The sequence below is a fragment of the Lathyrus oleraceus genome, chromosome 2 (genome assembly GCF_024323335.1).
Source record: "Lathyrus oleraceus cultivar Zhongwan6 chromosome 2, CAAS_Psat_ZW6_1.0, whole genome shotgun sequence".
In the NCBI taxonomy this organism is placed as follows: domain Eukaryota; kingdom Viridiplantae; phylum Streptophyta; class Magnoliopsida; order Fabales; family Fabaceae; genus Lathyrus; species Lathyrus oleraceus.
In genome coordinates this window covers 408,644,902-408,661,366 of record NC_066580.1, presented here as the reverse complement: position 1 = coordinate 408,661,366, position 16,465 = coordinate 408,644,902, and the positions used below count along the sequence as shown (strand labels likewise).

Here is a 16,465-nt window from a genome sequence, read left to right as displayed (position 1 = left end):
ATGAGAGCACATTTTCTCAAGACTTGTATCGCTTCTTACTACTTCCCACTCTCTGGTGCTCCCACAACATCAAAGTGTTTCTCAATACAAATTAACACTTCTAGTAGGTATCATTTATGTTGTCAAACTGCAACATATCCATTCTTTTCCTATTGTGAAATTCTTGCCTTAGATTAGAACTCCTTTGATATCAATCGACAGACTTTGTAAAATATAATTAGGACAACTTCTGATATTTATTGTAATAAACAAAATTCCAACACAAAGAATAAATGTACCTGTCAGTTTTGGTCTTCTCTATTCCATAATATTCTCTAACGAGAGGAAGCTTTGCAAATGTTACCATAGAACATGTATATTTTGTGTAATGTCATAGGATTTTACATAATGCAAAAATGTGTTTAAAACAAGAAACTACATTTTAGAACTATTAATGAGTCATTTTGTTTAAAAAAATAGACGAATAAATGTATTTGGAAGAGGAAAAGAAATATTTTGATGTTGATTGGTGTTGAGATAATATTCAAAGAAATAGTACTAATGGATAATTGTTCAGGTTTACGTAGATATCTTGGTGTGCTCAAAGAAACAACTAGTGACTGCATTGTTATCATGTGAAGTTAACAATATATCAAGATCATGTGCCGCTTATCAAGTTGTTAGCTTGATTCAATGTTGATGCAAATGAAGATTATTGAGATGATTATCGGGAAAAAAGGAGCTATAAATCAAATTAAAAATCCAATCTAAACGAAAAGGATAGTAGTATTGTAATTGAGAATAATAGGGGGAAACTAAACAAAACACAAAAAAGTTTGAATTAAGTTTCAAGATCATAAACATTGAAATGAATAGTGGAGGCTAACATAGAAGCAAGAGTCAATACCCTAACCTTACCACCTATACTAACTAGTGAGACCATCGCCATCATGATGACAAATGATCTTACTAGAAAACCAAAGGTATTATCTGGTGCGCTCTTGACTCCCTCAGTCCCTCTACCCTCCTTAAACATATAAATATCATTTCTCAATGTTAATTACCACATTCTCACTCCCATACAAAACACACACAAATTAGTTCTGCTACACCTTCAACATCATTGAACCAGAGAGAGGAAAATATGTTATGCAAAAGAACCATAATGAATTACCTATTTATAGCAAACCTTCTGGCGGTTTTCGGTGTGTTAAGGTTGCACAAAACCAATTAGGATTCTACCCATAAAATATGATATCAAAATCTTCTCAAAATAGGTCATCTAATATACTAGATTAATACCCTAATCAATTAGATCCTTATTTTTTTTAGGATCTCGCGTGTTTGTCAATAATGTCCAAATCTGATTGACTTGGAGGCAAAGATTTAATTTGATTTTGTGTGAAATTTGAAGTGCATAGGTCACCTAATAGATTAGCTTATTGCTCTTCAGCCTCTTTAATGCTTTTTTGACCCTAGGCTAAGTTTTTCCTTGGCACTCATGCTTTTTACTCCCTTACTCATTCTGTTTGCACCCCTTTTAACAAAAGCTAAAAAAAACTCATCTATTTTATTAGTAAAGGTTTTTTAAGTGATTAGTGAATATTAAAAGCATTTATTTGAAGGTTTAATTAGAAATTTCCAATTAATCAACCTTTAAACAATGTACTACCTTGATTACCAAGTGGCAATGATTAAGACTTCCCGTTTCAAGGGAATGACAAAAAAATGTTGTATGTCCTTCTCCACGGATCGTTGAATATGAGAGTTGATTAAATACCACTGACTTATCATCTCAACCTACTGAGAGGTTAGTTAATCATCATATATTAGATATGTTGAGACCATCATCAACAAACACTTGCCTTGATCACAGTCATTGATAAACACCATCAGCGAGCATCCTTGGATCATAACCTTCAAATCAAACATTGTTGTATACTCTAAGGTATACAATTTGCATTGTAAAACTTCATTTAACATGCATTAACGCTTCATTAAAGTTTCAAAACATCCATTCAAACACACTAGGCTTTCACCTTTGGTACCCACATTTTCTTGGGTCCTAGTGTGTTAGTAGTTCTAAGAGGTCTGAAGTTATTATCTTTAGACCATCTCAACTTATAAAAAAATGGCTTTAAATGACTGAATCTATTGCATGGAGCATATTTTTTAAACAGTTCAATTTGCTTTCTTCCTATTAAATCCTTTACTATGTGTTCTACCAGATTTAAACCCTAATCCCTTTTTATTTAAGAAAGGCTTTTGACTTAATAGAATAAAGGCAATGTTTTCTTTCCCCTTAGTAAATTTACCCAGGGTTTCATGCAAATCTTTCACTTCCTTTTTATCGAGACACAAGTCTCACATGTTCCAGCTTGGTTTCTAATATTATCTATTTCGTGCTTAAGCGTTTCATTACTCTTTTTTATACACTCAAGATAATATTTAAGGTATAAGTTAATCATTAAGATAACTATGTTACTTGATAGTCATATTTTTCATAATATGCTTTCAAGAAAACTTCATCTTCTTTGTTAGACAAAGATTCTTCGAAGGCTCTACCAAAGGTTGATTTTTTTTTAGGTTCCTCCTTGATATTGAATCTTTGAGTGTGTTGTTCATTGGGATTCTTTTTATTTTTTCTTCTCGAAGGTTCCACTAGAAGAAACTTCTTCTTCATATTATCTTCTTTATGAAGTTACTTTAGTTGAGGTTGAATTCTCTAAGGATTGTTGAACTATCGAGACTTTTTTTTCCAAATGAGATTACTGGAGTTGATTTGTTTTCACGGGAGTTTGTTGATGAAACTGTAAAGATTATTCTAGACTTGATCTCATTCCTTCATCTTTTAGTAGTTGAATTAATTCATTCAACTTCTCAACGATTTATTCCTTCTTAGGGTTTTCTTGAAAGTCGTAAACGTTACCATCTCTTTATTTAACGATTGGATCAGGTTTCTGATTCTGATACTTAATTCTTAGATATTTGTTAGTGATGAAGGTTCAAACATTTTTTTCAACATTTCAAAATTTAGAGAAGCATTTATGAACGAAACATTCATATTTTTCTCGTTGTGTGTTCATTCACTCTTGTTCGACACTTGGAGAAACTTCATATATCATTTTAATAGTGTCCCACATTTTCTTGGCGGAGTTACAATCACTACTACAAAAAGTGTATATAACAACGGCCATCTTACCACGGTCCTTTGAAGGAATGTGGTGACATCTCTAAACTCAGGCGCCAACATTTTATTTTATTTTTTAATTAAAAACTATTAACATATTACCACTGTTAGTTAGTCCAACCGTGGTGATATAATCAACCTTTCATGGGTTTGAATCTCAGCGCCAACAAATAATTTATTTCTTTAACATTTTAGTTACGCATTTATTTTTTATTTATTTTTAAGTAAAAAATAAATGTGATATCATTACGGGTTTTTAAATCAACCGCTGTGATAGATTTTTCATTTTTTATAAAATATTTTAAAAGGTTAAAAACTAGCGCTTCTTTATAAAATTCATTAAGTAAATTATATATCACCATGGTTGTGGTAAGTGACCGTGGTGATATCCCTTGTTTATTTTCGAGTAATACATATAACTAGCTTGTCTCTTCAGTTGCCATTTTTTCACTAAGAAACGAAATGAGACGATTTCAACCCTATCATTCATCGATCATTAATGAAACAACACACGATTTCAACCCTAACGTTTATCGTTCATCGTTCATTTAATTTCAACCGAACAAATCAACCATCTTCATTTTCGTTGTTCGTCGTTGCCATTTTATGCACGAACCGCCGAGGAGGAAGACAACATCATCATTTTTGCTCAAGAACTGTCATCATGTTTACTTATTCATCAAGAAGAATCTCACAACATAATCTCCTTTACTTATTCATCACGTTTTTGGTATGTACTTTTCCCCCCATGCATCTACAGTAACTTCAGTTGCCATTGTTGTTGATGTTTATTTTTATGTTGTTGATGTTGAATGTTTAAGGTGTAAAGACAAAGTGTCATACAACATACGATATCAAGTTTCGATGATGACAAAAGACCATCATGCACGTCTACAAACAAATGCAACACATTACCCACCATATCCTTTTCTACGCTCCTCTAAATCTACTATAATCATCAAAAAACATGTAGACAAAGTGTGATCATGACTAAATGCATGAAAATCACAAATCACATTTTCTTTGCAGATTTGAAAGCTTTGAGTCGACCATAGGGGTCAGCTCAAAGCTCACGGGTCAGCGCAAAGCTCAACCTAAAGTGGAGGATGGTCAGCGCAAAGCTGCTTGCGTCGACCATAGGGTCGGCGCATAGCTCACGGGTCGGCGCATAAACCCCTTGAGTCGACCACTCGTCAGCGCATGGCATAGTGATGCTATCCACGGGTCAGCGCATGAAATGTTTGAGTCGACCATAAGGGTCGGCGCATGCCCCACGGGTCAGCGCACGCCGACCTATGGTCGACCGTTCGCGCGCCAACTCAGTTTTCTGAGTTATTTCAAATATTTGAAATACTGTTATGTTTGTTTGATTTTGTCTGTCACTATATATAGAAGTCAAAACACTTCTATTAACTAACATTTGTCAATTTGTATTCAAGTGTTCAAGGAAACAAGAAAGAGTGAAAAAGGTGTCAAAGATTCATCATCTTCATCTTCAACAGTTCACAATACATCAACTGCACACAATAACTTTTGATGTGATTCGTGATAGTTAGAAGGTGATAAGGTTCGTAGCTGCGATTGGAGAATCGGGTTCGAGTTGAAGTCTTGGCAGGTTCTTTCTTGAATAAAACCATTAGGGTTTTATCCTCCAATACCGGTTTGTGTTTGGGGGTTTTTGGACGAATTCCTTCATTAACATTCAGCTGAGCGAAGGTAGCTGATAAGAGAACGTCTTCATCAGTTTAGTAGCGGAGTCGGTGTTTGTGTAGTGAAGGATTCGGGTTTGATACATTTGTGTTCGTGATCAGCCGGGCCAAGGGATTGAAGAACGGAAGGTTCCTCAACGAGTGGCAGGAAACGGAGGTCCAACATCAACGATCAAAGGTCTTGATTCATCTTGAATCAAGGAGCAAGGATAAGAAGTATCATTCAACACAGTGGAAGTTCTGTTGTTTACATACTTTGCAATCCTTGTAAAAACGATTAAATCTTACAGGTGATAGCTAATCTATATCTCAATTCTAATTTTAGAATTGAGGGCAGACGTACCCCGAAGCGAGGACGGCGGGGGAACTGCCTCATCAAATCTGCGTCTTCTTTAATTTTCTGCATAATCTGTTTTTCAGCTTAAAATTTAAGTGATTTTAGTTTAAGCAATTTTTACCAAACGCTGATATAAGTTGAGTAAGTGATTAAAACTGCTGTTTGAATACTAAGTACAATATTATATTGTACTAGGATAAATTGAATCACTTACTCAACTCAAATATTACTTGGAGTGTTTATGCACACCAAGTGTTTGTAAATTTGCTTAAGCCAAAATTGTCTTAAGTTTGCATCAGTCTAAATTTGGTGTTTTGATTCATTGGAACTAGGCTTGCTAGTAAGTGAATTATATCATTGATTGTGCAATTAGTGTAGTAACTTGTATCTCAATTTATCACTTATCCATTAGCTTAACGCATATCCGGTTTTCCAATAACGGTTCGTTTTAGACTAAATTTTCCTCGGCCGCTTCCGCACCTAAAACAATTTTTAAAACCAATTTTTCTTTTAAATTGGTAGCGCCGACTCAAGTTTTTAATTGGGATCTATTCAACCCCCCCTTCTAGATCCGTGCCATAGTCTAACATAAGGTTGTTATTGTTGTTGTCATTGTTGAAATTGTATGATCACATTTGATTAATATTTTGTTGTTGTTGTTGTTGTTGTTATTTGTTGAATGTGTATTAGAGATATTTGTTTAATCTTTTGTTGTTGTTGTTGTGTGTTGTTTTGTTGTTGTTGAATGTGTATGATCACATTCGATTAATATTTTGTTATTGTTGTTGTTGTTATTTGGTGAATGTGTATTAGAGGAATTTGCTTAATCTTTTGTTGTTGTTATTGTTGTTGAATGTGTATGATCATATTTGATTAATATTTTTTATTATTGTTGTTATTTGTTGAATGTGTATTAGAGACATTTGTTTAATATTTTGATGTAGTAGTAGTATTTGTTGTTGTTGTTGAATGTGTACGATCACATTTGTCCGGTTAAGATTAATTTAATCTTTTATTGTGTTTTTGAACATATATATGTCTTCTTTTTCATCTAGTAGAGACGAAACTTATATAAAAGAAACTCGTACAAATGATTCTCAAGACGGAAAGAAAAGAAAACAAAGAGGTGCCACAATGATGACTCGACTAACAAAAGTCCACAACTCTGATCGCAAATTTCCGATCGTGTTTGTTGTGTTTTATAGAGTAGATGATGGTGATTTTTCTTCGGTTTTAAGAGTTATATTGCGTTCCTTGGATGTAGGAAAGTCAATATATTGATAGATGATTCGAAAGAAACACCAACGGATGTCAAAGATAGCATTTGGACAGACGTTATAGTATTAATTTTAATTTTCATATATTTGGTATCACTTTCTATAATTTCTAATACATACTTATTGATGTAAATGTAGTTGACTTTTTAGTTTACCGATGATTCGAACTTGAAAAAAAGGTGGATCGATTATGATGGTACGTGTTGAAGGGGCTTTAAGTCACGTCTCACATGTGACTAAATTACGAAGCTAAGCCTGGTCTTGTGCGTCCATGGGTGAGATATTGTTTTATTTCGAAGAAGGTTTGGAAAAGGTTTGTGAAGTCTCTTCATTCAGAAAAATTCATGGTTAGTACTAATCTTATTTTTCTGATAATTTTATGCCTATGATTTATATATACTAATCATATTTTCACTATGTTTATAATATGCTAAAAGTGAAACAGAAAAACAAAATAAGGAGAAAAAAAGATATACCCTCATAGATTGTCTCGTGGGGGTTACAAGAAACTTAAGAAAACAATGATTAGTGGAATAAAATAACAAATGGGAGATGAGAACTCCATTAGTCATGGTCGCAACTCATCTCCACTGTCACGACATGAGAAGTGGAAGAGGGTTCAACTAAGACCAAATGGAGAGTACACCTCAGATGCCTCAAGAGCAGTTGTTAAGAAAATTGTAAGTAGGATTTGTTGTGTATATATATGTTATGTATTATTTAAATTGCTTTAGTAACAATATATATATCCTCATGTTGTGTAAGATTTATTGGTTGCGGCGGCCTATAAAGGTTCCTTTGTTCCATAACCACGACATGATATATTGATAAAAGTAATCAGAATAGATGAACATGGTGAGCATGTTGGTGATGTTGGAGAAGGTGTCGACCTGAGATTATTATATGGTTCATCCAGAAAAAGCACCGAAAAGACGCAAAAAGAAAAGATTGACCATTTTGAGAAGATGTTAGAAGAATAAAGGAAATTTTTTGATGAGAAGTTAGATGAGAAATAGAAAAAAAGCATGGAAGACGTGGAAAAGTTAGAAGAGTTGTATGCGGTATGTGAGAATAGTGTTTTATTTGAAATGTATGATATATATTTTATTGATTTTGTTTTATGTTCCTATTATTATTATTATGATTCAGAGAATCAGTGGAACCATCTAACAATGTACAAATGAAGATGGTGATGATCAATTTCCTGAAAGAATTGTTGTACGTGATTCTAGTACAAAAAAAAGTTGTTCGGTCGCCCCCCTCCAAATATCCATAATGATATATTTGCTTCTTCTGCAAATGAAGTCAGGATTTTGACCGAAGAACTTGTGGATGTTGTAGACACAGTTCCTATTCAGCTAGAACATTGTCCACAAACATATCTCTTCTATTATGATCATAAAGATATAAAGGATTTTCTCTTTGGAAATGAATGGTTGGACGTAGGTATATTACAAGTTTGGTGCAAGTAAGTATAGAATATATTGAATATGCTATTAGGGTACATTTATAGTTTTTATATTTCCTCACTTATTTTTTGAATTTTGTTTAACCTAAAACCTTTACTGTGTTATTGTATAATTAAATAAATCGAATATTTATATCATCTTGGATCCATTTAGAACTCGATGGACATAGAATAATCCAAAAAAAATATTGAAGATTACATGTCATCACGAATAGGGGGGGGGGGGGGGGGAGTGTTACTTAGCACCATTTATCAATTCATGAGTAATTTAAAAATTACGGTTTATCTATTATACTTAGTTTCTATGTTTTAGCAAATAATAATTATGTATACTCGTGTTTATTCAGTGGTCATTGAGAATTGATCATCATATCTCTTAGGACGAATATGGTAACCACACTGTATTCCTTACATTACCGATTTGAATCAGATAGAAAATTTATTATTTTTATGTAAGTGTATGTTTATGAGACTTTTAATAATATTGTCTTTGACTTTGTAATTAGTTTAACGCGTAATATGTTTAAATCGTTTTCAAGGTTGTGTAGTGACACTATTACACGTGCATGTGTGGTTATATATTCATGAAATATTTAAATTTGTAGACGAGGAGGCAACCAAAGTGATACGAGTGTGGGCATTATAAGGCCGACACATGTTCTGGAATACTTCCCGTTTGACATCTCACGGTAAGCTTGAGAGAAATTGTTCTGGATCGGACAAAAGATCAAATAAATAAAGTCCATATATATAGATGGTGTCGACTCCACAATTGCCACCATATGAGAGCACAAATACTTCCTATTTTACTGCTTCTTACGACTTCTCACTCTCTGGTGTTCCCACAACATTAAAGTGTTTCTCATTACAAATTAATACTTCTAGTAGGTATCACTTTTGTCGTCAAACTGTAACATGTCCATTTTTTCTTATTGTGAATTTCTTACCTTAGATTAGAACTCCTTTGATATCAATCGACAGACTTTACAAAATATAATTAGGACAACTTCTAATATTTTTAATGTAATAAACAAAATTTCAGCACAAAGAATAAAAGTATCTGTTAGTTTTGATCTTGTCTAGTCCATAATATTCTCTAACGAGAGGAAGCTTTGCAAAAGTTACCATAGAACATGTATATTTTGTGTAATGTGTTTGGGTTTTACATAATGCAAAAATGTGTTTTAAACAACAAACTACATTTTAAATCTATTAATAAGTCATTTTGTTTCAAAAAAATAGATGGGTAAATGTATTTGGAAGAGGAAAAGATTGATCGCACCTTCTGGCTATCAAATCATTTCAAACAAGCACAAAAAGAACATTTTGATGCTGATTGGTCTTGAGATAATATTCAAAGAAATAGTACTAATGGATAATTATTCAGATTTACACTAATATCTTAGTGTGCTCAAAGAAACAACTAGTGACTACATTGTTATTGTGTGAAATTGACAATATAACAGGATCATATATTGTTTATCAAGTTGTTAGTTTGATTCAGTGCTGATGCAAATGAAGATTATTTAGATGATTATCGGAAAAAAAAGAGCTATAAATCAAATTAAAAATCCAATCTAAACAAAAAGGAGAGTAGTATAGTAATTGAGAATAAAGGGGAAAACTAAACAAAACACATGAAAGTTTGAATTAAGTTACAAGATCATAAACATTGAAATTAATAGTAGAGGCTAACATAGAAGCAGGAGTCAATACCCGAACCACACCACCTATACTAACTAGTGAGACCATCGCCATCAAGATGATAGATGGTCTTACTAGAAAACAAAAGGTATTATCTGGTGCGCTCTTGACTCCCTCAGTCCCTCTACCCTCCTCAAACATATCAATACCATTTCTCAATGTTAATTACCACACTCTCACTCCCCTACAAAACACACACAAATTAGTTCTGCTACACCTTCAACATCTTTATTTAAAAACACTCATACCCTACCTCCTTCACTAACTACTCTAACCATGTTTGTGAAACTCCTACATTTCATGTTCTCATAGTTAGAAAAAAATTAAATTAGCAATGGAAATTTGAGACGAAAACTAATAAAATCCATCTCTAATTCACTTGTCATTAGACTACGTGACAGAGAAACGGATTTCATATTCTTTCGTCAATAATTTCCGTTGCTAATTCAACTTTTTCGTACAATATTGTTTAACCATTACTACAAATCCATAATCCAAAAGGGTGGAAGGAAGAACAATTTAAAAGACTTGGACTAGGTAGGTGTTCACACTACTTGGGAGGTGCACTAGTGGTTGGTTCATTGCAAGACCCAACAAAGCAATTGATGTTAGTGGTGCTACAAAGAGCACTTTCAATTTGGTGCAGGGTGTTGCAGAGGTGGTTATTGATTGCTGTGACACTTGAAAGGTTAAGCTTTGCAGAAGGAATTGTGCTTGCTAGAACTTGCATTCCCATGATAAGAAGACAACCTGAGTTAGCAGCAGCAGCAGCAGCATTAGTAGTAGTGGTTGATGATGGTGTTCCTTGATCAGATGAGTTTCCACCAAGACTTGATGTGTCAGTATTTGATGAAACCATTGGCACTATCATGAACCCTTGTGGAAGAAGTGCAATGCATGAAGGGTCTTCACCACTCATGGCTAGCTGGATTGAATCGACATCGATTGTGGTGTAGACTACTAAGCTTCCTGATTGATCTGTGCAACTCTCTTGCAGCATTAGCTCTACATTCTGTGATGAGTTACTTGCTACCTGCATGTGTAACAAAATCATATATGATTTCTTTACCTCAAATCAAAACTCGCTCAATTCGATAAGAGTGAAACTAGTTTATTTAGAAAACGTTATGTCACATTTATGCGAAGAAGCGAAATGCAGTTTCCTGGATGTGACCCATTTGCAATATGGGCCACTTCATTCAATGAGTTCCCATTAGAAAGAGCATCCATCTGCACACAAAAATTATAATCAAGAGTTTGAATTGAATTATTCGAGCATTTCTCTGCAATATTAAGGATGGTGTGGTGATGAATATTTTGCGGTACCTGAGATCTGTGGCGTTCGTCTCGGAGAAGATCAAAGACCTTGGTATGAGAATAAGGAAGCCAAGTGGTTGAAACAGCGGCGAGAATCACGCCATTAGGTTGGCCAGGCTCAGTGATTTTCCTAGTTGTGATTCTAACAGTGTCTTCTGGTGAATCTGATATAGCAGTCCATGATTGACCACCACAAGTAGTCATGTTAAGACTAAAAGTTTTTATCATCCTGTTAGCTAGTTTCATCAAGTTCTTGCGCGCCTCCGGAGAAGGTATCACTGCAGTCCAAAAATAAAATGTCAAATATAAAATCGGTTTAGTCGCCGGATACTATGGTTAAAAGAATTTTTTCTAAATAAAACCTCCAAGATCAGATATGTTTCTAGCCATTTGACTCGCAACCCTTTCACATTGTCTCTGCAAAACTCCTAACCAACGTTGTGCACCAAATGCCATTCCACTATACACATAGTTACTGAATATTTGATGAACAGGTTTCTCTATAACTTTTGCATGCTCAACCCATGTTACCTGCATACATGATTAAAATTAACGTAAGACCGAAAAAATGATTAATTATATGGGCAATAACATATTTAAAATAGGACTAATCATCTTACCCTTGAATAGCCATTTGGCATGTCTTGAATCACACAGCCAGAAGACCTTCTGCAGTATTTGGGATATGAATGATGAAAGTTTTGCTGAAAGCTGTCAACGGGAAAATCAACAATGGCCCAGGTTCCTTCCTCCGCATTTTGCTGACAGTATCGAAGAAAATGAGTCTCTCTAGTGGACACCAATGGAGAAAGAACTTGAAATTCTGCATGCATCTGTTAGAAACATATGCCATATATTAGTGTTCATTATTTATTCAAATAGTACTTTTTTCTAAGACCTTTCTCAAACACGAACATCAGACACAACGCATGATACAGACATGAACGGATTCAAGTACGAAAAATTCCATACACTAAATATTCCTATGAAAACATATAAATGCATTATGACACGTACCAGCTGAAGAGTCCCATTTGCATGACCAGAAGCACCAGAAGCTATAATTTGGACAGTTCTTGCTCTAGCAACTATTGTTGGAAACAACTCCATCCATTTTTGCTAAAATTAAAAAATTAAAACAACACAAAATTCATAAGAAACAAATTGAAATGATTATGAATACAGAAGTTAAACAAAATAAAAACTTACAGCATCAAGAAAAGCATCAACAAGAGTGACACTATTCATAATAACAACAGCACTATCGCGTGTAGCTTCTGTCCTCAACTCACTTCTCTGCTTAAGATTCAAAGGCCATTGAAAAATCCTAGCATGCTCATCAAAATTAAGCACTTCCCTTTCATTCTCGCCGTTCCGAATCCAAAGCGGTTCATTCATTTGACACATCTTAACAAGCTCAGTCATAGAAGAAACTGCAAGCTCCATAGCAAGTGATTTCTCATCTTCCATTAATAAAAGACCACCCTCTTGAAAATGTGAAGATTCAGACTGTAACATAGGGACAGGAATCATTTCTGTGCATGGTGAAATTTGATCAACAAAGTGTCTTGTTGGATAAATGTTCATGTCCAAATCTAGTGACGGTTGCATAAGAGATGAAGGTGGTGCCATTGTTTGGAGTGAACGACCAGTGTATCTTGATGTTATACAACAAACACGTTCTAGCTGCAAAATATTCATACACTCAAAATCAAATAATACATTTTTTTTCTTTCCTTAAAGTTTTGTAACAAAAAGAAAAAGCATATACCTCTTCTCTTAAACGAGCATTTTCAATTCGAAGTTGATGGTCATCAAGGCCCAAATCAGGGCCCATTATACATGGCCCACCACAGTTAGGACAGATAATATTACGTAAAGCAGCTTGTAACCTATAGTTCTCATTCTTCAAACCTTCATTTTCTGCTCTAAGTATCACATTATCTGAACGATCTTGTTGTGCCTATAATTAATTAATCAAACCGTATGTTTACAGGTATAGTAATTATGATAATGATACGTTTCTATTCAAAGAATAACAATAAATAAATTGTTTGGAAAAATTAATGAAGAAACGAAGAACTCTTATGTAATGTAACCCTAGTAATGATGATATATAGCAATAAATATGACTAGTCTTTGGAGACCACAAGTGACAGGTGAAGTTTAATGCATTGCTTTAATGGAATACAGACTGTAATAATGGACAACACCAATAACACCATTTATCAAAACTCTTTTTTCTTGTTCACGACTCAAGAACTTTAATGCAAAAACTGAAAGAAAACGCGTTTTTTTTGGGAAACGTGATACGTTAAATTCAATACTTGTACTACTATTAGTTTAGGGTTTTTTATTTAAGTTTGTTTCATTCATTTCGTCAAAGGTTTGATAGAAGAAGGAAAAGAAGAACAAACGTTGTTAATGGAAAGGTTTTAATTAAAAGCTTTGTTTGTAGTACGATTAAAGTTTAAACCCTTGATTGCGTACCTTCATCTGAGTTCGACGATTCTGAAACCAGAATTTAACCTGGCGTGGTTTCAGTCCTAAATCATGGCTTAGTTTCATTCTTTGTTTATCATCTGGGTGTGGACATTCCTTGAACAAACTGCATATATATATATATATATATATATTTTACATGCAAAAAATCAACCTTAAACTCTTGTCTAGGGTTTTAAAACATTATCATAGTTATTATTATGTGCAATAACCATATTTGGTCATGGTTTTTCCATGATATTGTGTGTGTATGTGAGAAAGTTGAAATAATGGAGAATGAAAGATCTAACAAAAATATAAAGATAGAGAGATGGTTGTTATACGCTTCCATTTCTTGGATCTGACGAACAGTGTGTCTATGATAACGTTTCTTCTTTGCAGCTTGTTGTTGTTCTTCATTGTTGATCTCTTGTTCATTTCCTGACTTGTCTTCAACTTGTTCACTACCTGAACCACTTTGATCCATTATCTCTTCCTTCCCTCTCAACATTCCATCTTCTTCTTTCTGTTCAAACATGTCGACAAAAATGAAGACAAAACAAAACCAACAATGATGTTGTCACACACACACACAAAAAAAAATAAAAAAAATAAACAAGTGATAAGGTTTACCATGGAGGAAGAAAAAGGTTGAAAAGGCATGTTTGGCATGAAGTTGAAGTTAGGGTTGTGGATCGGAGAAGAGAAGAGAGATTCTGAGTTTGTTACTACATTTCCTCCTCCCATTGTTGACATAACTTGACAATCACCAAACATTTTTCTTAACTAAACTGCACACACTGTTTTTTCTTTTTTTACTTCAATTGAACCAAACCTGATGTTAACATCAAAAAATAAAAACTTTCCTGTATCAGAATCCAAACAACAACAACAATAAAAACATTCTATTATATCATAGTTAAAAAAAACAAAGTATCTGAGACAGAAAAACAACCAAAATCTAAGATAGTATCAAAGGAACATAGTGTGTATAGAAGAATCTTTCTTAGGTTTTTAACGTGTAAGAAAAAAACAAAACGAAAGTGAAGAAAAAAGAGAGTATGAGAGTAGTATACGAGGGTTTACTATACCAGCAGGACCATGAAGAGGGTTCTGAAGTGGTTTTGAAAATGAAAGGATAGTATTGCTTTTTGAAGATCTTGTTTCAGTTCACACACACTGAGACACAATATGAGGAAATGGTCCCTTTTCTTACGTTTGTTTCTTTACCTTATCCTAGAATTTATTTATGTTACTCTCTCCTATAATCAAATGGTTTTATTATAAATTCTATACCGTAAATTTGTTCTATAAGTATAAAAAAATCACGTTTTAACAATGTTATTAATTAATTAAAATATTGAGGTAATAAATAGGTGAATTTAATATTTTACTGTGAGTGGTAAATGTAGGTAGACAGAAAACCGATCAGCACAACTAACTACACCGGCTGTTACATTCCACGTGGCAATGTTTAATTGGTGTTTCTATGCGTTGCGTTTTCCACACCCCTTTGTTTTACGATAAGTCAAACCTTTTTAATTCTCTCAACTACTCTACCTCACGCTCTCCAGCGAGTGAAAAAGATTTGCAAGCTCTTTCAGTTAGGGTGTAAAACACGCGCTTTGTTGGGCGTGGTTTACTTATAGGGAAAGTTTCACCTTGGAAGCTCCAGAGAGAGAAATTAATATTGACTTGCAATAGAATACTAGTAGTAGAAGCGTTAAAGGAAAAGAATCAGAAGTCATGAGTAGAAGTAGGGTCAAAAGGATCGCAACCGTTGATTTAAAATTAGTGGGACCCATAACCAATATAGTTAATTGGTTTGGCGCTGAATTTTGTAAAAAGGACCGCTAAAATCATTCGATATTAAAACCGACTCTAAATCAGATTAGTGAATTTGATAAATATAATATTAACTGAATTTAGTAAAAAGGAAATCGAAGAGATTGAAATAATTTGATGTTAGAATTGATTTAATAGATCGAATATTAGAAGTGAAAGAAAAAAAATAATGGGACCCATAAATAATCATACGATTTAGATTTGCATGGTGGTGTAAATAGTGATGGGGCCAGATGGAGAATGGAGTGAGTTGTATTTATTGATTTATTTCGACACTGAAACCGGTGGATCCAATCCAAGGGTGTCAATTTCATATGGGGACCACACAACTATGGATTAAACAAATCAAACAAAAGTGATACTGTTTGAAAATTTGGAATTAAATTTGGTAAAGATACTAGACATATGGATTTATTGCTTTCGAAAATTAATTATGAAATTCTCAATTCTATATCGTGATCTTGATGAGGGATGAGGGATGTAGCCAATTATGTCAAAAGTGTGTTGTGTTGCTTTCAAGAGGATTTCTTAGTTCGTCTTAAAATAATGAAGATGGAGTAGTAGATATGTAGATACTAGGAGTAAAAATGGGCATGTTGTATGATGTGGATTATGTAGAAATTGTCGAGTGTTTAGGGGTATTAATTAAGAGTTGTTTGTTGGGGGTAATGTTTCTGTTTGGGGGATAATTCTCTAAGGGAAAGTGATGGTACAATAATAGTAGGAATGAGTATGTTGATATATATATGTAAAGAAACATTAAGGGTATAATTGGGCATATAGTTTAAAGTAAAATAAAGTTAAAAACTTAAATGAAATGTATTACTCACTTTGTTCCAAAACACTGCATGTTTTCTATATTAATGTATCAAGTGTAGTTATCACTACCATGATTCTAATGGAAAAAGGATTGACGCTATATTAATTATTTTTGGCCTGAAGGTCGTCTAAATTGATCCGTGAATTATAGATTTAATTTAAATAATAATGAATTCATCATTTTTCCATTCTCTCAAGAAGATTCATAATTGATACTTCTTCCGTTTCCTTTTAAATGTTATTATTTTAATCTTTTTTTTACGTATATAAAGAAAGTTAATTATTATTTTTAATTTTTTAACAACAATTCTCATTTTATCTATAATATTCTTAATAAGA

The 16,465-nt window shown here is 33.5% G+C and overlaps 1 protein-coding gene across 3 annotated transcripts; it reads right to left on the bottom strand.

The window, feature by feature from the left end:
• Positions 1 to 9,565: 9,565 nt before the first annotated feature.
• LOC127119778 (homeobox-leucine zipper protein ROC3) lies at positions 9,566 to 14,728 on the bottom strand. 3 transcript variants are annotated; one of them, XM_051050095.1, is made up of 12 exons: positions 14,554 to 14,728; positions 14,096 to 14,297; positions 13,807 to 13,988; positions 13,472 to 13,589; positions 12,753 to 12,944; positions 12,191 to 12,667; positions 11,999 to 12,100; positions 11,602 to 11,814; positions 11,344 to 11,512; positions 10,991 to 11,259; positions 10,799 to 10,894; positions 9,566 to 10,697 (listed from the first exon to the last, which is right to left on the bottom strand). In XM_051050095.1, exons 2-12 carry the CDS (start codon positions 14,237 to 14,239, stop codon positions 10,215 to 10,217), a joined length of 2,445 nt encoding a protein of 814 aa, XP_050906052.1. In that variant the 5' UTR covers positions 14,240 to 14,297; positions 14,554 to 14,728; the 3' UTR covers positions 9,566 to 10,214. The 3 variants fall into 3 exon arrangements, with proteins under 3 accessions (XP_050906052.1, XP_050906054.1, XP_050906053.1); XM_051050097.1 differs by having other exon boundaries at positions 14,539 to 14,567; XM_051050096.1 differs by lacking the exon at positions 14,554 to 14,728 and adding an exon at positions 14,418 to 14,549.
• Positions 14,729 to 16,465: the final 1,737 nt, after the last annotated feature.

Bases quoted from the DNA above. Each gene is read 5' to 3' on its own strand.
- LOC127119778 (XM_051050095.1), bottom strand. From the start codon at position 14,239: ATGTTTGGTGATTGTCAAGTTATGTCAACAATGGGAGGAGGAAATGTA. The intron at 11,260-11,343 runs GTTTTATTTAGA...TTTGGACTGCAG, and splicing joins AAACATATCTGATCTTGGAG to TGATACCTTCTCCGGAGGCG. The intron at 10,698-10,798 runs GTGACATAACGT...TTACACATGCAG, and splicing joins TTTCGCTTCTTCGCATAAAT to GTAGCAAGTAACTCATCACA.